We start from the raw sequence: 27,939 nt of genomic DNA, 5'->3' as shown, positions 1-27,939 counted from the left end.
TGATTGTGTTACTGTCAATTTCCCCTTTTATGGCTGTTAGCATTTGCCTTATATGTTGAGGTGCTCCTATGTTGGGTGCATAAATATTTACAAATGTTATATCTTCTCTTGGACTGATCCCTTGATCATTATGTAGTGCCCTTCTTTGTCTCTTGTAATAGTTTTGTTTTAAAGTCTATTTTGTCTGATATGAGAATTGCTATTCCAGCTTTCTTTTGATTTCCATTTGCATGGAATATCTTTTTCCATCCCCTCACTTTCAGTCTGTATGTGTCCCTAGGTCTGAAGTGGGTCTCCTGTAGACAGCATATATACGGGTCTTGTTTTTGTATCCATCCAGCCAGTCTATGTTTTTGGTTGGAGCATTTAATCCATTTACATTTAAGGTAATTATTGATATGTATGTTCCTATTACCATTTCTTAATTGTTTTGGGTTTATTATTGTACGTCTTTTCCTTCTCTTGTATTTCCTGCCTAGAGAAGTTCTTTTAGCATTTGTTGTAGCGTTAGTTTGGTGGTGCTCAATTCTCTTAGCTTTTGCTTGTCTGTAAAGGTTTTAATTTCTCCGTCAAATCTGAATGAGGTCCTTGCTGGGTAGAGTAATCTTGGTTGTCGGTTTTTCTCCTTCATCACCTTAAATATGTCCTGCCACTCCCTTCTGGCTTGCAGAGTTTCTGCTGAAAGTTCAGCTGTTAACCTTATGGGGATTCCCTTATGTGTTATTTGTTGTTCTTCCCTTTCTGCTTTTCATATTTGTTCTTTGTATTTAATTTTTGATAGTTTGATTAATCTGTGTCTTGGTGTGTTTCTCCTTGGATTTATCCTGTATGGGACTCTCTGTGCTTCCTGGACTTGATTAACTATTTCCTTACCCATATTAGGGAAGTTTTCAACTACAATCTCTTCAAATATTTTCTCAGTCCCTTTCTTTTTCCTCTTCTTCTTCTGGGACCCCTATAATTCGAATGTTCATGCATTTAATATTGTCCCAGAGGTCTCTGAGAATCTCCTCAATTCTTTCCATTCTTTTTTCTTTATTCTTCTCTGCAGTATTTATTTCCACTATTTTATCTTCCAGGTCACTTATCCGTTCTTCTGCCTCAGTTATTCTGCTATTGATCCCTTCAAGAAAATGTTTAATTTCATTTATTGTGTTGTTCATGATTGTTTGTTCACTCTTTTGTTCTTCTACATCCTTGTTAAACGTTTCTTGTATTTTCTCCATTCTATTCCCAAGATTTTGGATCATCTTTACTATCATTATTCTGAAATCTTTTTCAGGTAGACTGCCTACTTCCTCTTCATTTGTTAGGTCTGGTGGGTTTTTACCTTGCTCCTTCATCTGCTGTATGTTTCTTTGACTTCTCATTTTGCTTAACTTACTGTGTTTGGGGGTCTCCTTTTCACAGGCTGCAGGTTCATAGTTCCCGTTGTTTTTGGTGTGTGCCCCCAGTGGCTAAGGTTGGTTCAAGTGGGTTGTGTAGGCTCCCTGGTGGAGGGAACTGGTGCCTGTGTTCTGGTGGCTGAGGCTGGATCTTGTCTTTCTGGTGGGCAGGTCCACGTCTGATGGTGTTTTTGGGGGTGTCTGTGACCTTATTATGATTTTAGGCAGCCTCTCTGCTAATGGGTGGGGTTGTGTTTCTGTCTTGCTAGTTGTTTGGCATAGGGTGTCCAGCACTGTAGCTTGCTGGTTGTTGAGTGAAGCTGGGTGCTGGTGTTGAGATGGAGATCTCTGGGAGATTTTCGCCATTTGATATTACATGGAACTGGGAGGTCCCTGGTGGACCAACGTCCTGAACTTCGCTCTCTCACATCAGAGGCACAGCCCTGACGCCTGGCTGGAGCACCAAGAGGCTGTCATCCACACGGCTCAGAAGAAAAAGGAGGAAGGAAGGAACGAAGGAACGAAGGAACAAAGGAACGAAGTGAGAGATAAAATAAAATAAACGTTATTAAAATAAAAAAAATAATTAAGGAAAAATTTTTAAGTAATTAAAAAAAAAAGAAAGAAGAGAACCAAAGCAAAGAACAAATCCATGAATGATAACAAGCACTGAAAACTATACTAAAAAACAAACGGACAGACAGAACCCTAGGACCAATGGTAAAAGCAAAGCTATACAGACAAAATCACACACAGAAGCATACTCATATACATTCACAGGAAGAGAAAAAGGGGGAAATATATACATATATATCTTTGCTCCCAAAGTCCACCTCCTCAATTTGGGGTGATTCTTGGTCTATTTAGGTATTTCACATGACTATCTCTGTGGTCCGTGCTTTTAGCCACGGCTCGCGCCGGTCTCTGGAGCTCCTTTAAGCTTGCTCTTAATCCCCTCTCCTCGCGCACCAGGATACAAAGAGGCAAGAAAAAGTCTCTTGCCTCTTCGGCAGTTCAGACCTTTTCCCGGATTCCCTCCTGGCTAGCCGTGGCGCACTAGCCCCCTTCAGGCTGTTCACGCAGCCAACCCCAGTCCTCTCCCTGGAATCCGACCGAAGCCCGAGCCTCAACTCCCAGCCCCCGCCCGTCCCGGCGGGTGAGCAGACAAGCCTCTCCGGCTGGTGAGTGCCGGTCGGCACCGATCCTCTGTGCGGGAATCTCTCCGCTTTGCCCCCCGCACCCCTGTTGCTGCGCTCTCCTCCGCGGCTCCGAAGCTTTCCCCCTCTGCCACCCGCAGTCTCCGCCCGCGAAGGGGTTTCCTAGTGTGTGGAAACCTTTCCTCCTTCACAGCTACCTCCCACTGATGCGGGTCCCGTCCTTTTTCTTTTGTCTCTGTTTTTTCTTTTTCTTTTGCCCCATCCAGGTACGTGGGGAGTTTCTTGCCTTTTGGGAGGTCTGAGGTCTTCTGCCAGCGTTCAGTAAGTGTTCTGTAGGAGTTGTTCCACGAGTAGATGTATTTCTGATGTATTTGTGGGGAGGAAGGTGATCTCCCCGTCTTACTCTTCCACCATCTTGAAGCTCCTCCCGTTTGTGCAAGTCTTAACCTTAAAGTCACCATCGTGTTTTATTTTCAAACACATCATGTGACTAACCTAAAATTTTACAAGATTCTAGAATTCACAAACTTCTTTTCATGAGCACATTTGCTCTAGTTAACAGTGTTTATCAACAAAGTGAAAACTATTTTGATAGTCCTCACGTGGTTGTTTTTAGCCTCCTAATTTGTTGCCTTTACGTGCAAAAAGATTTCCACACACGTCGTTAAAAAATGGACTAGTTTAAGACCTAAAAGTGAGGAAGTCTAGGGAAATACAAGCTCCTGGTGAATATTAGATGTCCAAAAAATGTTAGAAATAATTAACTTTGAGGGAAAATGGAGGACTATCCACATTTCCAAATTCAACCAACACATTTTAAGGGATTAAAGTTTATTCCTACTGATTCTGCTTCCCATAGACTAAAATGTAAAATTGACATTTCGGTCTTATTCTCAAAGCAACTTCCTTCAATGTTTTCTCACATTCTCAGTCCTACAGGTTTTTCTGGGGATCCTTGGGGAAGTCACAACATAGGCCATTACATATAGGGCTACAAGTAGCAAGAGAGAAACCTGGAACAGGTCAGTTTGGAGAAGGTGAAAAACATAGCCTAGATGCCTACCCCTATTCATTTCACAGCTCTTGCCAGCCTGTGTTTGATATTTAAAATTTTCTCTTTACTTCTTTGGATTCCAGATAGAAATCTCGTGTTGGGTGAGCCTGACTTGCTCTCACTCTCACAGTTTACCTTAAAAGAGCTGACTACCTTACAAATAAAAGTACAACTCTCCTATCCATCTTACTTTTTCACAACTGACGAATGTGTATTTCATGGATATGGAATTTTCATGGATATTCCATTAATATTTTATATCACTGACAACAGAGTACTAGCCTCAACAAGCATTTTGCAGATTCTGAGATTGTACTGTTACTGCTGTATTTACCCAAACCCTTTCTCATTTCCCCTTTTGTTGCTATAGCAAGAATTCCTCATGTTCATCCTGTGACCTTTCCTGATTTTTCATAGAAGTCTGAAGAGCAGACATATGTTAAGTTACAACCGTTAAAGAAGAGATGATTCCTTAGTGGCATTGCCTATGCTCTGCTCACAGGTCAGAGCAGTGACATATATATTTCTTAAGAATCTTATTCACTGGAGGAAATGCAGACCATGTGTCTTTCCTAGGTCACCTGGGGCAAAATAATTTGGTAATTAGATATACATGGTCTTATGATATTAACAATTATTAAGCTTTTAATAGGAAAGATGATTTTCCCACAGAAGACAGTTAATTTCACAGCAGTATTTGGTTTTTTTTAAGTGTTTCACAATAAGAGATTAGGAGAAGAAAGAAATCTAATAATATAACTTTACTATGTATTTAACCTCATTCTTTCTGATTTTTTAGACTTTTATTTCCCATAAACTTTCCTTATAGAACCTGTTCAATATATACAGGTTCTGAGAAAGCAGTTTTTGGTTTTTGCTGAAAGAAAATAATGAGAATAACATTGATAAATCACATATACAGACCCCCAAAAAGAAGGGGGAAAGGTATTTGGTTTTAAGACTGAGAGCAAAAGGATAGTGTGATATAATGCAAATTATTAAACAAGTACGTCCCATGTGCCTCTTCATCTTCTTTCTTGTAGTTAAAGCCTTCATGCGAAGTTTACTTGTACAGTGGTCCTCAAACTGGCCTTCTGACCCCATTATATTTTTACACACTACTGAGGATCCCAGAGATTTTTTTGCTTTATGTAGGTTATATTTAGAAAGGTTTATCATATTAAAAAATAAAATTTTAATTATAAACTTAAATATATAGTTACTAATTTAATAACAATAAACCCATTATACGCTAACATAAAATGCATACTTTATTAAAAATAAGTATATTTTTAAATGCTCACAGGAGTAGCGTTGTTCTACATTTTTGCAAATCTCTTTAATATATGGCATCATAAAAGAAAACTGGGTTCTCATATCTGATTCTGCATTCAATCTGTTGCAGTATGTTTGAACTATATGAAGAAATCCAGTCTGACACAAGATGTATTGTTAGAAAAGGAAAGAGAATGTTAATAGACTTTTCAGATAATCCTGAATATTCTTCTTTGACACTATACCAAGACTTGACAAGCAGTAGTTTCTTAAAAATTAATTGCAATGTGGATTCTGAAACCATATCGATCAACTTGTACTCTGCTTCATTAAAAGCCATTGGTCTTCCTTACACTTTGAATGGGTTGTTTACCCATGCATGAGTTAGTAACATTATACATTGGTTATGTGGGAAATAATGCATCACTTGCAGGTTTCTATTATGCAATAGTAAATTTCAAAAATCCCACATGTTAATATCACCAGTATCATCAGAAAAGTCTTTAAGCATTGGGTGGCTGTCAAGCTCACAGTGACAGATATAAGTTTTCCAAAATTCTAATTTTTGCTTGAAAGCTCAAACTTTTAGCACTGGCAATAAATACTGTCAGTTGTGTTCCTTTAAGTGACAGGCACACTCATTTCATTTTCAAGAAATGTATGCCAAATTCCAAGTCTGATCATCATAGTTTGCTAGTTGTTCTTCCAAGTAAAACATGATGTTCCATGGAAACAGCATCTAGGTCAGCTCACAGATGCAAACAATGGCATGAGTGTACAAGTGCTTTTCCTCAAGGCAGCCATCATAGCTTGTTATGCTGGACAGAAGGGTTTTCTGCATATGTCCCTTCTCATCACACCAAATATTAAAAAGACACATACTCAAGGGTTGAGATATGTAATTTTGGGGGTGGCAAGTGCATACAATGGTGAAGAATACACTCAATTTTTCTACAACCATTTGCTATCACTGATTTGATTCCTGCAAAAGAGCCAGCAGTTTTACCCACCATGGCTTTTGCAACATCAGTGCGAATATCAACACAGTGAAAAAGGAAAACGATATCTTAACATTATTATAAAAATAATAATAATATTGTAACACCCCCCTTGGCAATCTGAAGACCGCACTTTGAGAACCACTATACCAGTTTATAGCATACATACTTAGGATCCTCCCAGCCTTTGTATCTCTCATCTTTCTTCAGAATAGTTGCAATGACTGTCTTCTTAAAAAGTGTTTCTAAATGAGGTATTACTTCACACCAGTCAGAATGGCCATCATCAAAAAATCTACAAACAATAAATGCTGGAGAGGGTGTGGAGAAAAGGGGACCCTCTTGCACTGTTGGTGGGAATGTAAATTGATACAGCCTCTATGGAGAATAGTATGGAGGTTCCTTAAAAAACTAAAAATTGAACTATCACGTGACCCAGCAATCCCACTACTGGGCACATACCCTGAGAAAACCATAATTCAAAAAGAGTCATGTACCACAATGTTCACTGCAGTACTAGTTACAATAGTCAGGACATGGAAGCAACCTAAGTGTCCATCGACAGATGAATGTATAAAGAAGATGTGGCACATATATACAATGGAATATTACTCAGCCATATAAAGAAACAAAATTGAGTTACTTGTAGTGAGTTGGATGGACCTAGAGTCTGTCATACAGAGTGAAGCAAGTCAGAAAGAGAAAAACAAATACCGTATGCTAACACATATATATATGAAATCAAAAAAAAATGGTTCTGATGTACCTAGGGGCAGGACAGGAATAAAGACACAGACGTGGAGAATGGACTTGAGGACACGGAGAGGGGGAAGGGTAAAGTGGGACGAAGTGAGAGAGTGGCATGGAAATACATACACTACCAAATGTAAGATAGATCGCTAGTTGGAAGCAGCCACATAGCACGGGGAGATCAGCTCGGTGCTTTGCGACCACCTAGAGAGGTGGGATAATCACAGTGGGAGGGGAGACGCAAGAGGGAGAAGATATGGGGATATAGGTATATGTACAGCTGATTCACTTTGTTATACAGCAGAAACTAACAAAACATTGTAAAGCAATTATACACCAATAAAGATGTTTAAAAAAATGTTTCTATCATGTGCTTGCTATGTAATCCCTAAAGTCTTAATAATTTCTTCCATAAAATAAAAATCTTTTAACGAATGAACAAATCCTTAATAGGATTCTGCCTTCCCCTATAGTGAATTTATTACTTTAGCTAAGCAAATTTACATGGCACTTTTTATTACAGTTTACCATACTCTATCACCAAGATATTTGGGGGCCACTCTTCCAATTTGGATTTTCTACCTCTCTTCCCTAAATGTAATCACTTCAAAGTGCAGCTCAAGACTCACTTCGTCCAGACGTCTTTCCAAAGTTTGCAGTTTCCGGTCATTTTAGATCCTCTACACAAACCTTTTGGTTTTTTCCATTGCTTTCATGTGCCCACAACTGTTTCAAGTTTCACTTTATTTACTGTTGGTTATGTGTGTATTTCTGTAATTTTTACAACTGGATTAAGACTTCTTTTGGAGGCTAGTTGCTTAGAACCTAACATAGCTTTTTAAACAAACAAACAAACAAATATATGCTGTTGTATTATATTCACAGAAATGGCAGCACTTTTAAAGATATCTGGAAAATGTATTCTTTCCAGAGTAATGTGAGATGACACCTTTTTTGGCACAGGTCACAACAGGTTGAGACACAGTACTTCCAGCCAAAGAGAACTGGATATCAAGACAGGAGATTTAGTCACCTTTGTCAACAAAAGAGTTAATAAACATATTAGAAAACCCCTTTGAATTTCAAAGAGAAGCCATTAACATTCTCATTTACAGTATTAGTAATTAGTAGACTTCCCTAACTGGAGTCACTTTGAGTGGTGACTCCCCTTATTTGGTCTATAAATAAACATTGTATCCAAAATCGAGAGCCTTTCCCATAATCAAAGTCCATATCCAATTCAAATTTGGCTTTCAATCTGTAAACTATAATACAGTATATAAACTAAGGGTTTGGCTAGAACGGTCACCCTATATATAAATGCAATGCTCGTTGTGGTACATTTCCACCAATTTTGTTAATTCAACAAAGGAAGATCACAGGCAATTGTCAGAAGTCCAAATGTTTCATCAAGCATGAGTCACATTAATATTTATCCTTTGGTATAGGAGCAAAAGGGGGCTTTATCGTAGGTAAAGTACTGTTCCTGGAAGACATTTATTAGTCTCCAGATCAAAATATCATGATGTCAATATGAACAATTTTAAAACTTAATATATGAATAGTTCTGACTGTGCTATCAAAAATCCCTCTAATTCTCATATTTTAAAAGAAATAAGCATCCCATTTCATTATCCAGTAAAACGATATAATAGAATTCACTATACTTTATTTCAGTTCATTTTAAAGATTCTTGCATAATTGCTGGTTGAAGACAGCATGAAAAATAATAGAATGCAGGCAGACATTTATTTCCATACAATGGGGCTACTCAAAATATTAGTTTAAGTACGTATTTACCCTTCTGGTTCTTTTCTTTAGAACCTGTACAGTGTCTGGCACATGGTTTACTCTCAATAATTGTTGCTGAATGAATCATAAGTAATTTCTGGTAGGTTAGAACAGAGGGGAATTTAGTAATTGTACTTTTCAAAGCAATCATTCTAAAATGCAGCCCACCCAAGTAACACAGAGAATAGAAAAAAACATGTGCTATTTGTCATGCTGTTCTTGAGCCACCGCCACCACTACTCCAACTCAATATTACACAGACAGATGAACAGGGCTTTACATCTACAACTTTGGTTTCTGAAACTTGATAGCTTTTCTACAAGAGAGTTGATAGCTGGTATTTGGCTCACGAACCCTACAGAAAAGATAATAGGGCCAACACTGTATTCTTTTTTAAGAGAAAACGTCAAGAACAAAAACTGAAAATGTCAAAAGATAGGCTGATATACTGTATTACTTAAAGACTGTTTTGTTGCGAGACCTGACCAAGTGACTTACTAACAGCTTTTACTGGACAGTCTTTGGCTTACAATGTAGGTGAAAAATAAATGGGAATCCATTTCATGTTTACTGTATCTAGGCATCTGACAGATGGAGAAAAAAATGGGAAGACACAATTACAGTCTACAAAAATGTGGGGTTTTTTTCAGGTTTTCAAATTATGAAAACTAATTTTGTAGTGGGAATTTTTTTCAAAGAGTCTACTTATCTATATCTCTACATCCTTTTATTACATAAACTGCCTTTCATTCCTCATCACATCTGCACACAGGTAGGGATTATGAAATTGTGTAAAGCTGACATTCAAATGGCATATAGGTGCAAAAGTCAGTGGAGAGAAGACCTGAGTATATTCAGGTCAAAACACATGTAGATCTCCCAGCGAATCTTAGACAAGATTGGGTTCTCTGGTGGCTCCTGAGGAAGACTGTGTTCAGTCACTCAGTAACGTTGCTTTATTCCACAAACATTCATTGAATGCCCATTATGTGTCACGAAATTGCTAGAGGTCTCCAATACAGAGTAAATAATAGAGTGAAAAAACGAAAAGAAATAGAGAGAAAAAGAAATGGTCTGCGTTGGTCAAAAAAGGCATATCATTGCACACTTCTAAAGATCCAGCAAGGTGCCATATTTTTGATGATTATTTGATATACATTAACTGATGATATTCATGTTGATGAAGAATATGGAAGACTAAAATGAATATGGAAAAATATGGAAGCCCTAAAAGCTCCTTCTAAAGGTTCCTATTTCTTGGTATTGATGACCCATTAAATCTGTTATTTGATTCCCTTAATCTTCACTCTAGTTTTCTAAACAAGGAAATCTCATTCTCAAATTCTAAAGTAAAATATACTTAAACATTGATCCTAGTCATTATTTAATGTGTATTCACTATTAGCTTTATAACGAGGACATGCAATATAACATCTCCCTTCTAACTATGTATTTTTCAGAACTGTGACAATATAGCAATTTTTTAAGATATTTATCCTATTGACTCTTGGTCATGTCGAGAAATTAGGTATTTGTGGCTCACTTGAGTAATTCCATAATTCAATATTTTCCACATATAATTAATTGTAATTTGGGGGATAAAACATCAGGGATGATATTCAAGTTACTCCCCTATTTGGCTTCTTCTTTAAATTTGTTTTCTTCTGCTGTGCTATGTACATGCCGGGATCTCTAGAAATAGTTGAGAATGATTTCTTGTTGTTGTTTCCCTAAAGAGTTAAGTTTGCTTTCACACTTTTGCAAAAACATGCTTTGCCACTAATTTGGCAGAGCTATATGCATTATTTGACAACAATCTACTGTAAATTTCTTATTTCAAAAGCCAATGCCTTTAATTCTAATTTTATGCTCTAATACTTCATAAAATAGTTCCATTTATCCCATGTAAATTAAATTGGGTCATTTCATTGTTCTGTCTTGCTTGTCAATGTAAGATATTTAAAGAGAGTACATGGACTTCTCGATTCTTCTCAATACGTTAAGGACTGTTATACTTTATTTTGGCTTTTAATTCTAATTATCAATCTTTCGTAGTGAAGCAAGTGACCAAATAAAATACAACCACTAAGATTTCATTGAATCCTTGTGTAGTGACAGCACTATTGCTTAAGTTTCCTTTATATTCCTATTCCTTTCACCCACCCAGGAATTCTGGTTACTAGATTGAGATTTGGTATTATACCAACAGTCCATGGGGAAAGAAGTTCTAAGAAGCAACCACATGGAACAATTGCTGATCTTTCTGTAAATCTGTTACTTAGGACACAGATTGTTACATTATAGGACATCTTTGGATAAGGTGATCTTTCCTGTTGTGCTACAAAAAATATTTGAATTGAGCAACTGGCTTATTTAAAACAAACTCTATGCCCTTCTTTCCATTAGCTACCAGCAAACCTAGAAGAAAACATGTAGTCCATGTCAACCAAACTCTTAGAATCTTGTGACACGTCTTTTATGTACTAACGTCATCTAGGTGTCAGCTTAACTTCCCTACATTTAATCTTGCTTTCCTCATTCAGTTATTTTTTTATTTTTAATTGTGATGAAAGACATGTAATGTAAAATTTACCATCTTATCCATTCTTTAAATGCACATTTATTTTGACTTAACTTCATAAATATTCTATAAGCTGCCTTAAAATCTACCTAAAACAGAACATAAATAAATAATAAAATAATCACTCATTCTTCAATATTAGGTATTCTGAGATTTTTCTACAATATTTTAATTTTTTGGACCTTGTTATGAACTCTTTTTTTAATTTGTTAATGGTATGAATGTAACAAACACTGCTTGCCTATCTGAACAAAAATTATCTGTGTGGGGAGACAATTCTCCTTGGGTTGTAAACAAGGCATTGACTGGCCTCTGCTCTGAACTATCGTTTCAAAGATGACTGTGTGATAAACAACCTTGGAAGAAAAGGCAAGTCTGCTTATAGGCTTGAAAGATGAAGATAGTGTCTCCCTCTAGACCTATAAACAGGCATGCTTACAATCCATTATAAAACATCTGTATTCTGTAAGCTCAGGATTCCTCTCCTATAATGCAACCTACTGAAATACGAAGGCTGCACCTGGATTTCTTTGCATTGCTATCTGGGAATTTCAGCTCAAGGAACCAGTACAACAAAAGACTGATACATTGGCTACTGCTGTTGCTATGAGTAAGAAACTGTCCTTTGTCTCTAGCCTTGGAGGTTCAGGTCTTCTACAAGTACCCATGAAACTATGTCATGTTAACTTGTGAGCCTGAAAGTGGGGGGAAACTCAGACCCCTCACAGTGATCAACAATGTATTCTAAGAGATTTTTTGTGAATATCCTTGAAAGTCATTTAGCCTAATCTCCCACTCAGTCAAGAATTTCTTCTACACATCCTGACAGATGGCATTCTAAATGTCACTTCAGTGATTCCAGTAAAAGAAACTCTTCTCAAAGCCTACTGCATCACTGGTTGTTAAGTCCCTCCTTTTCTTGAATTGAACTACCTGTATCTCTATAATACTGGGTTTTGCCAGATCTCATCTGTTTTTACATAGAATAATTATGCTATTTTCACACGGCGGGCCTTTGTATCCGAAACTACTTACTTAGTCTCCACTAATCTTACTTTACTCTCTAAACATATCAATTTCATTCTATATTCTTCACACACTATGTTCTCTAGATACACTGGACACTCTAGACACAACCCAAAACGGTTGTGATTCCCACAGATGTGTCTATATAGCTAAAGCAGAATTCAGTGGAAATATCATTTGAACAGAATGGCTTTGATTCATTTAACATATATTTTATGTACAGTTTTTGTAGCTCTGTCATATTGTCCTATCATGTTTAGCTTGTGATTAGTTAAAATATTCAGACTTTTTCCACATGGTCACACTCAAGCCATGATTATATTTGTAAAACTGATTTTTAGAATCCATAACATAAGATTTTTAACCTGCCCGTATTATTTTGAATTTTGCTTCTGTTATTAATGATATTATTCTTTGTTAGGTAAAATTTATGCCATCTAAAACATTTATAGGCAGCCTTTCAATCTCTTAATCTTAGTCACTAATGGAAATATTATCCACAAAAAGGGCTAAGGACAAGCCATTAAACTTGCATAATAATCTAGACTATACTTCAACAGTACTGATCAGTTGTTCAACAAGTTATCATCTATTGAATTATGCCATTATCCAGCATAAATATCACCATCTTATCCACAACGATATCATGCTTTGGCGAAGTAAAAATGTTTCATATCCCTGGCATTCTCTAGGTCTACCAACTATTTCTAAAAGAATATGTCAGCATTTCACTAATATATTAAGAAGAATGTCATTCAGGAGAATAAGTCACTGCTACTTTACTTTGCTAATGACTAAGCAAGGTAAAGGAAACTGAATTTAGGAATCTTGGCCTAAATAAGAAATTGCTTCCCTGATCCCTAATCTCATAAAAAGACTAAAGCCTTAAGCCCCTGAAGTAGTGATAACTAATGTTCTCACTCACAGATTTCAGGCGTCTGATTGAGATGTAGAAGCAAAACACATCTGTCTCTGGGGCAACAGGTATGAAATTCTCCTGCCTCCATTGCCACTTTTGGATGTGGTTGGGAAAAGTCTATAACTTTATTGTGGTGATGGTTATAAACATGTCAAAATGCATCAAACTGTACACTTTAAAAAGGTGAATACTACTATATGTAGATTATACCTCAATAAAATTGACTTAAATAAAAGTACATTAAAATAAGAAGTTAATTTTCTAAAAATTAGAGGATAAATGTAAAGATGTAAAAAAAGAACACGAAATCAATATTGCCTTTAAAAACAAACTGAATTTTGAAATGGTAATAATCACCATTAAAGCTTAGGTCTAGAAAGATCTCCCAAGGAATCTGAGTGAAGTAAAGGTATCTATCTTAATCCTTGACTTTAACATTCTGTTTATCAATTGAATGCTTTTTTTGAATAAGTAATTAATCCAAGTCATCCCTACAAAAGAAAAGGACAAAGGACACAATCATGTTGATAGATCCAGAGGATATTTGAAAAAAAATTAAGCATTTATTTCTGATAATTGGAAAATAATACTTTTTCTCAAATTAATTCATAATCATAATTATCAGTGAAGTACTAAAGCATCCCTAGATCACCTCACTTATTTAAATTCCTTTTAAAAAAATTTTAGCCTATGCAGTAAGAGAAGGAAAAAAAATGTAAATATTGAAAAGCAGTACCAAACTTCATTATTTGCAGATGATGTGAATAAAACTAAATTACTGCAATATTAAAAAACAGAGATACAAAACTAAGTAATTTTAAAATACATATCTAAATGCTAGCAATAAGAAGTTAGGAAGTATAATAGAAAAAATCCCATTCTTATCAGACATACATATGGTGCTTCTCAAACTTTACTGTGCAATCAAATCGCCTGAGGGTCTTGTTAAAATGCAGATTCAGTCGGTTTAGGGGTCAAGACTTTAGAGTTCTAGTGAGCTCCCAGGTGCGTGAGTGCACACTCACACACACACACGAATATTATCAGTATAATTCCCATCGATAATTTTTAAACTTTAGAATTAATAAGAAATTTATAAAACCTCTCTTTTTTAAGATCTTTATTGGAGTATAACTGCTTTACAATGGCATGTTGGTTTCTGCTTTATAACAAAGTGAATCCGTTATACATATACGTATGTTCCCATATCTCTTCCCTCTTGCGTCTCCCTCCCTCCCACCCTCCCTATCCCACCCCTCTAGGTGGTCACAAACCACCAAGCTGATCTCCCTGTGCTATGCGGCTACTTCCCACTAGCTATCTATTTTACATAAAACCTCTATTTTAAAAAAGGTAAAGGAAGGTTAAAATATTACTGGAAGACATAAAAGAATATTTGAATAAAGAGAATGTCAGGTTCCTGGATTGGAAGACAATAGTATAAAAATGTGTGTTCTTCCTAAAATTGCTTAATGCCTTTAACACCAATGAAAACCACTAAATGTGGGGGGGGGGGGTTGCAACTTTTAAAAATGAAGATTATAAAGTTCATCAAAGAATAAATATGCCATATTAGATCAATTTTTTCACAAAGAGATCATTAGGCAGTTCTTTCCCTTCCAGAGAAAACTGACAAGAATTAAACAGCAGAAGCAAGAAGAACTACAATCTTGCAGCCTGTGGAATGAAAACCACATTCACAGAAAGACAAAATGAAAAGGCAGAGAGCTATGTACCACATGAAGGAACAAGATAAAACCCCAGAAAAGTAAGTAAATGAAATGGAGCTAGGCAACCTTCCAGAAGAATGCAGAATAATGATAGTGAAGATGATCCAGGACCTTGGAAACATAATGGAGGCAAAGATCAAGGAGATGCAAGAAAGGTTTAACAAAGACCAAGAAGAATTAAAGAACAAACACCAAGAAGAATTAAATAACAAACTAACAGAGATGACCAATACAATAAATGAAATGAAAAATACACTAGCAGGAATCAATAGCAGAATAACTGAGGCAGAAGAACAGATAAGTGTGCTGAAAGACAGAATGGGGGAATTCACTGCCATGGAACAGAATAAAGAAAAAAGAATGAAAAGAAATGAAGACAGTCTAAGAGACCTCTGGGACAACATTAAACACACGAACATTCCCATTATAGAGGTCCCAGAAGGAGAAGAGAGAGAGAAAGGACCCGAGAAAATATTTCAAGAGATTACAGTCGGAAACTTCCCTAACATAGAAAAGGAAATAACCACCCAAGTCCAGGAAGCCCAGAGAGTCCCAGGCGGGATAAACCCAAGGAGAAACACATTGAGACACACAGTAATCAAATTGACAAAAATTACAGACAAAGAAAAAATATTGAAAGCAGCAAGGGAAAAACGACAAATAACATACAAGGGAACTCCCATAAGGTTAACAGCTGATTTCTCAGCAGAAACTCTACAAGCCAGAAGGGAGTGGCATGATATATTTAAAGTGATGAAAGCGAAGAACCTACAACCAAGATTACTCTACTGGCAAGGATCTCATTCAGAGCCTTCGGAGAAATCAAAACTTTACAGACAAGCAAAAGGTAAGAGAATTCAGCACCAACAAACCAGCTCTACAACAAATGCTAAAGGAACTTCTCTAAGTGGGAAACACAAGAGAAGAAAAGGACTTACCAAAAAAAAAAAAAAAAACCAAAACAATTATGAAAATGGTAATAGGAACACAGATATTGATAATTACCTTAAATGTAAATGGATTAAATGCTCCAACAAAAAGACGCAGGCTCGCTGAATGGATACAAAAACAAGACTGATATATATGCTGTCTACCAGAGACCGATTTCAGACCTAGGGACACATAACAGACTGAAAGTGAGGGTATGGAAAAAGATATTCCATGCAAATGGAACTCAAAAGAAAGCTGGAGTAGCCATACTCATATCAGATAAAAAAAACTTTAAAATAAAGACAATTACAAGAGACAAAGAAGGACACTACATAATTATCAAGGGATCAATCCAAGAAGAAGATATAACAATTACAAATATATATGCACCTAACATAGGAGCACCTCAATACATAAGGCAAATGCTAACACCTATAAAGAGGGAATCAACAGTAACACAATAATAGTGGCGGCGGGGGGGGGGGGGCTTCCCTGGTGGCGCAGTGGTTGAGAGTCCGCCTGCCGATGCAAGGGACACAGGTTCATGTCCCAGTACGGGAAGATCCCACATGCCGCGGAGCGGCTGGGCCCGTGAGCCATGGCCACTGAGCCTGCGCGTCCGGAGCCTGTGCTCCGCAACAGGAGAGGCCACAACAGTGAGAGGCCCACATACTGCGAAAAATAATAATAATAGTGGGGGACTTTAACACCTCACTTACACCAATGGACAGATCGTACAGACAGAAAATTAATAATGCAGAGTGTCATACAGGAAACAATAGCTTTAAATGACACAACAGACCAGATAGATTTAATTGATATTTATAGGACATTCTACCCCAAAACAACAGATTACACTTTGTTCTCAAGTGCACAAAAAACACTCTCCAGAATAGATCAGATCTTGGGTCTCAAATCAAGTCTCGGTAAATATAAGAAAATTGAAACCATATCAAGCATCTTTTCCAACCATAACGCTATGAGATTAGAAATCAATTATAGGGGAAAAAAATGTAAAAAACAAATACACATGGAGGCTAAACAATACCTTACTAAATACCCAAGAGATCACTGAAGGAATCAAAGAGGATATCAAAAAATGCCAGAGACAAATGACAGTGAAAACATGACGATCCAAAACCCATGGGATGCAGCAAAAGCAGTTCTAAGAGGGAAGTTTATAGCAACACAATCCTACCTCAAGAAACAAGAAAAATCTCAAATAAACAATCTAACCTTACACCTGAAGGAACTAGAAAAAGAAGAACAAACAAAACCCAAAGTTAGTAGAAGGAAAGAAATCATAAAGGTCAGAGCATAAATAAATGAAATAGAAACAAAGAAAACAGTAAAGATGAATACAACTAAAACCTGGTTCTTTGAGAAGATAAACAAAATTGATCAACCCTTTTAGCCAGACTCATCAAGAAAAAGAGGGAGAGGACTCAAACCAGTAAAATTAGAAATTAAAAAGGAGAAGTTACAATGGACACCACAGAAATACAAAGCATCCTAAGAAACTACTACAAGCAATTCTATGCCAATAAAATGGACAACCTGGAAGAAATGGACAAATTCATAGAAAGGTATAACCTTCTAAGACTGAACCAGGAAGAAATGGAAAATATGAATAGACCAATCACAAGCAATGAAATTGAAACTGTGATTAAAAATCTCCCAACAAACAAAAGTCCTGGTCCAGATGGCTTCACAGGTGAATTCTATCAAACATTTAGAGAAATGCTAACACCCAACCTTCTCAAACTCTTCCAAAAAATTACAAAGGAAGGAACACTCCCAAACTCATTCTACAAGGCCACCATCACCCTGATAACAAAACTAGACAAACATACTACAAAAAATGAAAAGTACAGACCAATATCACTGATGAATATAGATGCAAAAATCCTCAAGAAAATACTAGCAAACAGAATCCAACAATACATTAATAGGATCATACACCATGGTCAAGTGGGATTTATCCCAGGGATGCATGGATTCTTCAATACACACAAATCAATCAATGTACTACACCATATTAACAAACTGAAGGAGAAAAAACATATGATCATCTCAATAGATGCAGAAAAAGCTTTTGACAAAATTCAACACCCATTTATGATAAAAACTCTCCAGAAAGTGAGCATAGAGGGAAACTACCTCAACAAAATAAAGGCCATGTATGACAAACCCACAGCAAACATCGTTCTCAATGGTGAAAAACTGAAAGCATTTCCTCTAAGATAAGGAACAATTCAAGGATGTCCACTCTTGCCACTGTTATTCAACATAGTTTTGGAATTCCTAGCCATGGTCATCAGAGAATAAAAAGAAATAAAAGGAATACAAATCGGAAAAGAAGTAAAACTGTCACTGTTTGCTGAGGACATGATACTATACATAGAAAATCCTAAAGATGCCATCAGAAAACTACTAGAGCTAATCAATGAATTTGGTAAAGTTGCAGGATACAAAATTAATGCACAGAAATCTCTTGCATTCCTGTACACTAACAATGAAAGATCAGAAATAGAAATTAAGGAAACAATCCCATTCACCATTGCAACAAAAAGAATAAAATACCTAGGAATAAACCTACCTAAGGAGGTAAAAGACCTGTACTCAGAACACTGTAAGACACTGATGAAAGAAATCAACGATGACACAAACAGATGGAGAGATATACCATGTTCTGGGATTAGAAGAATCAATATTGTGAAAATGATTATACTACCCAAAGCAATCTACAGATTCAATGCAATCCCTATCAAACTACCAATGTCATATTTTACAGAACTAGAACAAATCATCTTAAAATTTGTATGGAGACACAAAAGACCAATAGCCAAAGCAATGTTGAGGGAAAAAAACGGAGCTGGAGGAATCAGACTCCCTGGCTTCAGACTATACTACAAAGCTACAGTAATCAAGACAAAATGGTACTGGCACAAAAACAGAAATATAGATCAATGGAACAGGATAGAAAGCCCAGAGGTAAATCCATACACCTATGGTCAACTAATCTATGACAACGCAGGCAAGGATATAGGCTGGAGAAAAGACAGTCTCTTCAATAAGTGGTGCTGGGAAAACTGGACTGCTACATGTAAAAGAATGAAATTAGAACACTCCTTAACACCATACACAAAAATAAACTCAAAATGGATTTGAGACCTAAATGTAAGACCGGACACTATAAAACTCTTAGAGCAAAGCGAGATTCTTTGCAGAATAGCATAGCAAAACCAAAATACCACATCATGGGCAAAGAGATGTCAAAGACAAGAAATGGTCATTCAGTAAGGATTTTGTCTCATCACATTTGCAGACATTTGCTAAAAATGCATAAATGAATGAAGATTACAAAGTAAAAGGAAAGAATTAGCTACAATGTGGAAGAAAAAGTTCTGGTCAGAGTCGGAAGACCCAGGCCCCTAGACAGAGCACTGTTCTTTTCACTCTGATCTAATTTTACAAGATTACTTTTACACAGATAAAATACACAAACATGCTTTATAAATGTCCTTTTTCCTGAATTAATATAAAGTATTAGTAGTAGATATTAATAGTTCAGTATGGATGTGGAATAAACTTATGTAATAGGCTTTAAATTTCCAATATTTTAATCAACAAAGCAAATGGTCTGTGTTCTTGGGAGATTAATGTATTCATTTGTACAAACTACTAAGCATAGAATGCAGTGAAACTTTACTAACTCCGGCCCCGCTAATTCAGAAATCATAAAGAAGGAGTAAGGTAAAATATGAAGTGCTGTAGCTAGAGATGGGAAACATAATAATAAACTTGAAGCAGCGTTGCAACTAACTACTTTATGATTTTAGAGAGGTCCCTTAGCCTCTCTGGATTCTGTTCACTTGTGTTTAAAGTGAGCTGAATTATTCAGTCAATCCATCTCATCGTCATATAATTCTATGATTCTATGTACGTCAGATAGATGCTTCTTTTTTTACTTTATTCTTTCTATAAGCAATGTTTCTGGGAATGGAACTATTCTTGTCTGGATTTTTTTTAGTCTGGAGTTCATGAATAGCCTTAAGGGGTCACATGAATTACCTAAATTTGGGCAACCATGTTTATGTGCATTTTTCTGGACAGAGATCCATAGCTTTCATCCAATTCTCAAAAAGCTCTGTGAACCATCCCAGAAAAGATTAAGAACGACTTACTTCAATAATGAACTAATTCCAAGTGATTCTCAGCAACTTGTAAAAACAGGCTCACAAAAAGATTGCTTAATAATCTTGTGTTGGTTCTGTAACATTTGTATCTTACATCAATAACACAACACTCTATTATGATATAAGCTACACCTTAAAATTTAACAAATGGCTGTCTCCTCATTCGGGGATGAATCATGGTCTATATCTGTCTAGTTCACCTCATTATATCAAATGCCTTGAACAGTGCCGGGTTCTCAGTGAAGCAAGGAAGAGGAATGGCTGCCAGTTTATCTCTGGAGGAAGAGGGCAGCTATGGAGTGATCATCATCTCATCTGAGCTGGAACTGAGACTGCAGAACGCTGAGATAATGAAAAAATCAGCAAGCAAGGATAGATAATCTTATCCAAAAGTCAAGCCTTGTAATTTCAATACAAGGAAATGGAAACCCAAAGTGAACAAGGGTCTTACCAAAAGTGGCAAGTTCAGGACCAGATTCCTTAGCCAATGGTACAGGGCTCCTTCCATTCCACTACATTGTCCAGCTGGGGGAAGACACAGAACCCAATGTGGAGTGCAAGCAAACATGTCATCCAAATTCCAGTTCCTTTCTTTTAACTTAAATTCAGCAGCTAACAATTTCCCCTTCATTATAGGTAGACATACCATAAATATGTCTACCTGTGATCTTTGCCTGATTTATTAATATATAACAAACAAAATAACACCATGTCTTATATGTAATATAAGTGGATTCAAATTTGTTGCCATTGTTATATCTATAAAAGTTAGCCTGTGTTATAAATATAATTGCTTTTATCATGCAAACTTAATTTTTCAATAATGCTTGTTTATTTGTCTTAACTGACAATTACAGGAAGAAAAATGATCCATTTACTAGTTTATCTTTTAACATATATAGTATGTAAAATTGAATGAATGTTATTTCATTCCTATACACTTCTGGTAATTGACTTTTAAAAGCTTAATAACATTTGCATTTCTTTTATCTTTTCAGGAGCATTGTTTTAAACCCAGCCTATTTCCGAAATCATCTTCGTCAGGCAACAGTGTTTCGATGTCTGGAGAGATATTCAGAAGCTGCCCGGTATGTTTGTTACAACTTTTGTGAAGACTTATTTCGAGTTAAACTAATTTTATTCTCAGCTTCTGGTAATAGCGTAATAGAACTTTCCAGTTCTCACATGGAATATGATTTTACCAGAATTATTGTCTTATAAACGTCAAACCAACAATTATTGACTATCTTTTTCTTTAATTAAAGCCACTCTGTGTTCATAGCTCTTAGTAAAATTCAAACTTTGCAGCCATGAGGTCACTGATAATGATGGGAAAACTTACAGGGAAGATTAGAAATGAACTTGACCTCTTGCTCTCAAGTACATTCCTGATCCTGGTTGTAAGAACACAATTTTGTGGCTATCTCTTTCTTGAGTTCTGGAAATAAAATCCAACCCACATGAAAAGGATACCAGCTGCCCATTTCTAGAGAAGACGGCATCAGTTATAACACCAAAGGTTGTTAGAGGTGTCCTAAACTGTTGTCTCTTGGACCCACAATATGTTTCATAAAAACCTGGTGAAGAAGCTCCTGATATTCTCCTCCCCAGAACCTAGACTTACGGCAAAGAATTGCAAGATTTGTGCAACAGCCTCAATGCTACACTCAGAATTCCTTTGCACCTGTGACAACCAACGCTTTTTATTCCTGAGTCAAGATCATCATATCAGACTCCCCTTCTCTTTGATAAATTCTCTCAAAGAATTTTCTTCATCTCTCAATGTATAGGTACCTATTGTTTCTTACCCATCCACTTTACCACCCCAGGAATTTATCAAGAAAGTGTGAGTGATTTCTATACATATTCCAACCATAACTCCTAGGGAGAAAGCCACAGTAATAGGAATGGGGAGCCTAGGTTGCTGGTGGCTACTATCTCTAGAACATTTGCAAATAACATTTGCTTGGAAAATGAAGTTTAAGAAATTTAAATAGATAACAGAATGATTCCATAAAATTGATACCGTGAGTTTGACATGAATTCCATTTTATAAGTTGGTCTTAGGAATTGCTTGAACTCAATTAAACGATGGATACGGAAGGCAGAATTAATCTCAACTACTCTCACTTTGCAGTCAAACAACCAATATGCCACAATATCTATTTACCTGTATGTCAGTGTCCACTTTTAAAAATTAAAATAGGTCTCTATCAATCTCGTTTTTACATTCTATTTTTCCTTATACTCTTTTCCTGAATGTTTTATCTTACATTACCCACATACGACTTCTTCCTACTTTTTTTTTTTTTTTTTTAGTCCTACTTTTCATTTTGTCTACTGAGTTGTCCCTGTGGCTTATTCTCTTCCCACATACACTATGCAAATGAGAGGGAATTTAAGCGATGATAGTAAGCTTCCTTCTGTCCCATGCTTTGCAAAGGTCACTAGCTACAAATGAAGCTAATAAGCTCAGCATAAACAGATACAGTTATCTGTAAAATAGTTTTCTTCAAAGAGGTGGTTCACTAATGTGTCTTCTGACTCTAATCAAGAGATAATAGGAGAAAGCTAGATGCAACTTCAGAACTAGATTGTAACTAGTTAAAACTGCTAGTAGTGTGCTGGGTTGGCTTGTACAGACTCTAGAGAGCCCACTGTTAAATATTCAGGAATACTGGGAGAGCCAGTTGTTAACTGTAGGGGAAATTAGCATTGCTGGGAGAATTTACACTATGAAAATTGGCAAATGCTACAAACCCAGGATTTTGGAGTTTGGGGGAGAGCCAGATACCAGTAGATCACTGACTATAACTTAATTGTATCAGGCTAACTGCTTGAGTTAAAGTGGTGATAAAAATTCTTTATGGTTCCTAAAACAAATGAATAAACAATGAGAACTTGAAAAGTAGGAATTTGTCAGTACTTACCATGTAATATTGGCACTAAATATCCATTTACCTTGACATGTATATCCCTGAAGTGCAATGTGTATCTGTGTAATATCATTTGATGACTAACTTGACAATGATCCTTGAGAAAATTCCTGATAATTGTTGGCTATACTGGTGTGGACTTTCCAACAGAGAAGCAGATACAAGTGTTTTCCATCTTGGTTTCCTTGGCAATTATAATCCTTAATACAGAGTATCAGTCATCCTCTTTTCCCCTCAAGGGAAAGAATACTATGAACCATGAACACGAATATCTTAGTTTCTCTTAGCTATTTGATTTCTAGTGTAAAACACTAAACACAAATCAATGTATTAAGCGTTCATATTTATCAATCAACTGCTTGGATACTTAGATAGTTTGGTTCAGGTCTCTTATAAGCACATTATATTAAAACTAATTGAAAAAGCCCACATATCAAGGTTATTGCCTCTGAGAAGCCAATCAGTCGTGTTTCTGAGATTGAGAAGCACCCACCAAAGAATGCCATTACCATGTAACTTAGGAAGTCTTAAAACCATGATTCCCAGTGAAGTAGATCATCTTCCATCTGGTCCAAGACAGTGCATTTACAACCAGTCCCTGGAAGCTGGGTTATCTAAAATTTTCTCATCCTAACCAGCTCTACCCAGGAAGGAATTCGTAGAGAACAGTCCAGAAAACATTTCCAGGACAGCTTCACAAAATCCCAGATTCTCAGCCAGAGAGGTTATAGGAAATGGGATTGAAGAGAGGGTATAAATCAATGGGCATATTGACTGATTACGACAGGTATCATGACAATGGGCGGGTCCTTTTATTTTATTGGTCAATATCTTTTCAGAAACATCATACCAGAAGAAAGAGCCCGAATATATAAATGGTAGGAAGCTAAATAAAAATAAGGATATTTTATTTTGATATAGGCTCTGCAGGGATGCTGGTCACCCTTGAGAAGACACTTAGCACAGTTAAATTGATGAAATCACATTTTCATACCATAAATCTCAATTGAGATTACTGTAACCCCCTGTGAGGCCTGTGAGGCCTTACCTGAAATAGGCCTTCCCTGAAATAGCCAGTAGCCTAGCTCTTTAACATTGCTCTGTTTCCGTGCCTATAAAAGTGTACGTGTTGAAATAAAATGTTCTTGCTCAAATCTGTCCCTCCTCCAACACACACACACACACACACATACACATCTGGCCTACTTTCATAAGAAAGATGATAAACCAAGAAACAATATGCAGAGATGTAAAAAGGCATACAAACAAAAGCCAAGACTACCTTATGAAGGAACTAATAACTTGATAATACGAACAGCACCATGTCTTTCATCTCTGCATGCTAACTGACTAGCACAGGCCTTGGCACAAACCAAGTTTGGGGTTTACAAATTAAGCTAGCTAGCCTCTGAGTTTGTGATTACTAACCATTTAGCTGCATCAGTAAGGAGATATTACATGAATTTCTTGGTACAACCCTGGTTGAAAAATAAATATAAGAGTGTGCACGTAGTAGTAAAGTCATGTGATAGGGTCATGCCTCCTACAGTGAAGAGTCACGAGGCACAAAACAGATGACACTGCACCGAACCTTTATTTAAGACCACCCTGTGTAAGAGGAAGCAAACAGAAGGTAACACTAAGTGAGAAAACACAACAAAGCCTCTTCATCCATCACTAAGGAAGAATTAGCTCTGTGTTTCTACATACGTGAACTAGACCTGGAGACACTAGAGCAGGAATAACACATTCAAATGCTTACAAAGTCCACGCATATGGTATGTGAATTATAAGATAAAAGGGTGTTGTATGAACTACAGAAGACTGGAGCTAACTACAGTGACTGTACAATTGCTCTCTCAGACTGAACACTGTTGAGAGTGAAAGTGGGTGCATTTAAGAATTATACTAGGAAAACAGGCATAAACCAGGACTATCATTAGCACACTGGCCATATGGTCACCCTACCACTGGCCCTTCTGAAGGGAGTAGCCTTATTCAAGTCCAGCTAATGCTACTGTATAGAAATACAGGTTCAGTGTTGCAGATTTTTCAGGAAATAGTATAATAATTCAGAGCTTTCCAAGAAATTTCTTGACTTTTAAATGTTGGCAATTACTTCAAGTTTTTCAAACACGGTGTCGTCATAAGAAAGCTGAAGTACTCCCATTCAGGAAAATGTAATCCTCTGAAGAATCAATTGGCCAGGTGACCAATTTGCAGAATTCACCAAATTTCAAGTTTACTAGAACCTTATTTTAAGAAATAATCTTACTGACAAATTAATATGAATACATTTTCTTATGTACATATTCCTCATGAATATATTCAGCAAATCTTGTTAATTTTTGAAAATTTTCAGTTTTTAAAAGCTATGGTTATAGAATGATTTATTCTCATAAATATGTTCTTCTTGTGTATATGATTATTACTATACTGTTCTTGAATATTCTATGACTATTTTCTTCTTATTAACATAACCAAAATTTTAATTTGGAAGTTTAACAATTTATACTAATTTCTTTCTCATATTTTAAAAGCCACTTTTTTTGTTTTTAACATTTCATCATTTTTAAGATCCATTCCCCAATTTTTGGAGAGTGAGCAAATTTGCCTGTGTGATCAAATGTATTTTTAACTGTTTATAGAATTTACAACAACTTGTATTTAATGAGGAGATTTTTTTTTTTTGCGGTACGCGGGCCTCTCACTGCTGCGGCCTCCCCCGCTGCGGAGCACAGGCTCCGGAAGCGCAGGCCCAGCGGCCATGGCTCCCGGGCCCAGCCGCTCCGCGGCACATGGGATCCTCCCGGACCGGGGCACGAACCCATGTCCCCTGCCTCAGCAGGCGGACTCTCAACCACTGCGCCACCAGGGAAGCCCTAATCAGGAGATTTTAATAGCATTCTACTTTATCTCCTGAAGCTAGAAAAAGCCAAGATAGGGAAAATGAACAGTGAGCAACACAGCACAATCTGGGCTGTGGATCCCACAGAGGGGAGACTGAAGAACAGAGAGAAACCATAGGCTGCAGAACCCTGGAGCCCTCCTGGCTCCTTCGAATCCATCAGTAGGATTAATACAAATTTTTTAAAGAGTTAAAATAAGCTGTCTTAGTAGATAAGCATATTTATAAATTTAACAAATTGGTCATTTGACAAACTCATCATCTGATGAATTGATCGCGAGCCCACAGAAGGCTGTGGGCCACATCATCAGATTTGAAGCCGGGAAGTCAAGTCCTCTCTCCAGCTCTAAAGGGATACCGGAGTTTAATTCCTCAACAGTAAAAGTTGAGCTTCCTCCTACCAGCATGAGGATTCCTTCCCGCATCATAGTTTGCGCAAGGGCAGTTGGGGGAAGATTTTAGTCTAAAAACAGCAGTCCACTGTTAGAAAAAGGTGTTACCTTACAGAGTTCAACAGCTTTAGTTTACTATCTACAACAAAACTGGTCTGCTCTATATTTTGAAATAATATTATTTAGTGCCGTGTAATGTATGTAATATTGTGAGAAATAGAGTAAATAATACAATATGTAGTATAAAATTTTTTTAATCTTTGCCCTGCTTAAAGTACTGCACTGAATGACACACTGGATTTCGGAGCTCTTGTATATTACATGTGCTTTTCAGGATTAAAAAAACAAATTGGTGGGCTTCCCTGGTGGCGCAGTGGTTGACAGTCCGCCTGCCGATGCAGGGAACGCGGGTTCGTGTCCCGGTCTGGGAGGATCCCACATGCCGCGGAGCGGCTGGGCCCATGAGCCATGGCCGCTGAGCCTGCGGTCCGGAGCCTGTGCTCCGCAACGGGAGAGGCCACAACAGTGAGAGGCCCGCGTACCGCAAAAAAAAACCCAAAACAAACAAACAAACAAAAAACAAATTGGTGAGATGCCACCAAGTTGCATCTGTCTGCTTGTTAATACACTAAGAATTTTCTCCCTCATAGCTATTTCTCAGCTTTGCCTCTCTCACTCTTGACCTCTGACAGTGCCTTTCAGTTCACTCCTATTTTATCATTTTGGCTACCTGCTATTCCCATCCTCCTTCTCTGCACTTGCCTTTTTTCTTGTTTCATGATGCTTACCTTTTCTGAAAAAAATAAAAGTCCCTTCTTTGTGAGTATCCCCTTGCTTCTGGTCATTAATAAGCCATTGTCCAAGCATCTCATTCATTAAGACTTTGACTTTCCTTGGTAATTGCCATTGTTTTAACTAATTAGTAGTTACATTTGTTTCTGCTTTATCTTATTTTTGATAAATTAGACAAATTAGAGTATCTGAATTTTCAAGAAATCTGCTCTATAGATGAATGTACAATGAAAATCTCAAACAATAAATTCCTTAAAACACAGATTCTTTTAGAAATGAATTGTCAGCTATGGCTAAGGTGTGACACATTAGAGTATCAATGTTTGAATGAGAATTAGTTTAAACACTTAAGGTCTGGTCTCTGCATGGGTATCAGGATGTTCTAGGGATGTTTCTTTGCCAGGTAGTATGTTACTGTCAAGCCAAATCAAAACATGGTATTTCAAGATGCATGAATTCATAGCTACCCTCACTGACAAGCCCAACAGTAGAGGTTAGTAGAGGTGGGAGTAGGTAAGCTTCCTGAGACCCAGCAGGGGATTTGGGGATTTGATTTTGTTGTTGTTTTCTTAGGTAAGTTGGTCCTACTGGAAATTAAAAACAATGCATATATAAATCACAATCTGTCAAAAGAAAAGGGTGACCCCAAAATAAACTGAAGTGTTTGTTCAGAAATCTGGTAACATAAAGCAGTGGTGTTGCTGTAGATAAGCAGTCACTCAGGGGTAAGTAGTACAGTAGCAACAAGGAAGAAACTGTGTCAGCTTTTTTGGTGTCATGGAACTCTATGATTTTAAATGAGATTATTAGGTATCTTGCAAGAGAGGAGAATATACTGACAGGCAGACTCAAGACAAGTGATTCTGAAGAGATGATAGTAGTGTTGGGAGCTTATTTTAACAGTTCTGATTCAATTGGAAGTGTAAAATCCATTCATTCACCATGCAAGAGGCTAAAAATATATCACAGGGTTTTTGGTTAAAGTAAGTTCTCATTTATGCCCACAAATAAATGAAGACTATAGGCTAATTTTTATTCTTAAATTGGCCATCTGCCTGAAGGGCTTTCTTTCTTTTTACTGGAGGCAGTTCACCACTGCGAGAACAGCTTTAGTGT

General features: G+C 36.9%; 1 protein-coding gene across 1 annotated transcript in view; it reads left to right on the top strand.

Moving 5' to 3' along the window:
- The window catches only part of SPATA16 (spermatogenesis associated 16), a 222,107-nt gene that overhangs the window by 74,525 nt on the left and 119,643 nt on the right, over window positions 1–27,939 (top strand). Inside the window, exon 3 of the mRNA XM_067737145.1 lies at window positions 20,794–20,883. Coding sequence (XP_067593246.1) covers window positions 20,794–20,883 — 90 coding nt within the window. The remainder of the gene's footprint in view (window positions 1–20,793; window positions 20,884–27,939) is intronic.

The sequence above is a fragment of the Pseudorca crassidens genome, chromosome 5 (genome assembly GCF_039906515.1).
Source record: "Pseudorca crassidens isolate mPseCra1 chromosome 5, mPseCra1.hap1, whole genome shotgun sequence".
NCBI lineage: Eukaryota > Metazoa > Chordata > Mammalia > Artiodactyla > Delphinidae > Pseudorca > Pseudorca crassidens.
The sequence above is the reverse complement of the archived record's forward strand: the minus strand, read 5'-3'. Positions and strand labels throughout refer to the sequence as shown.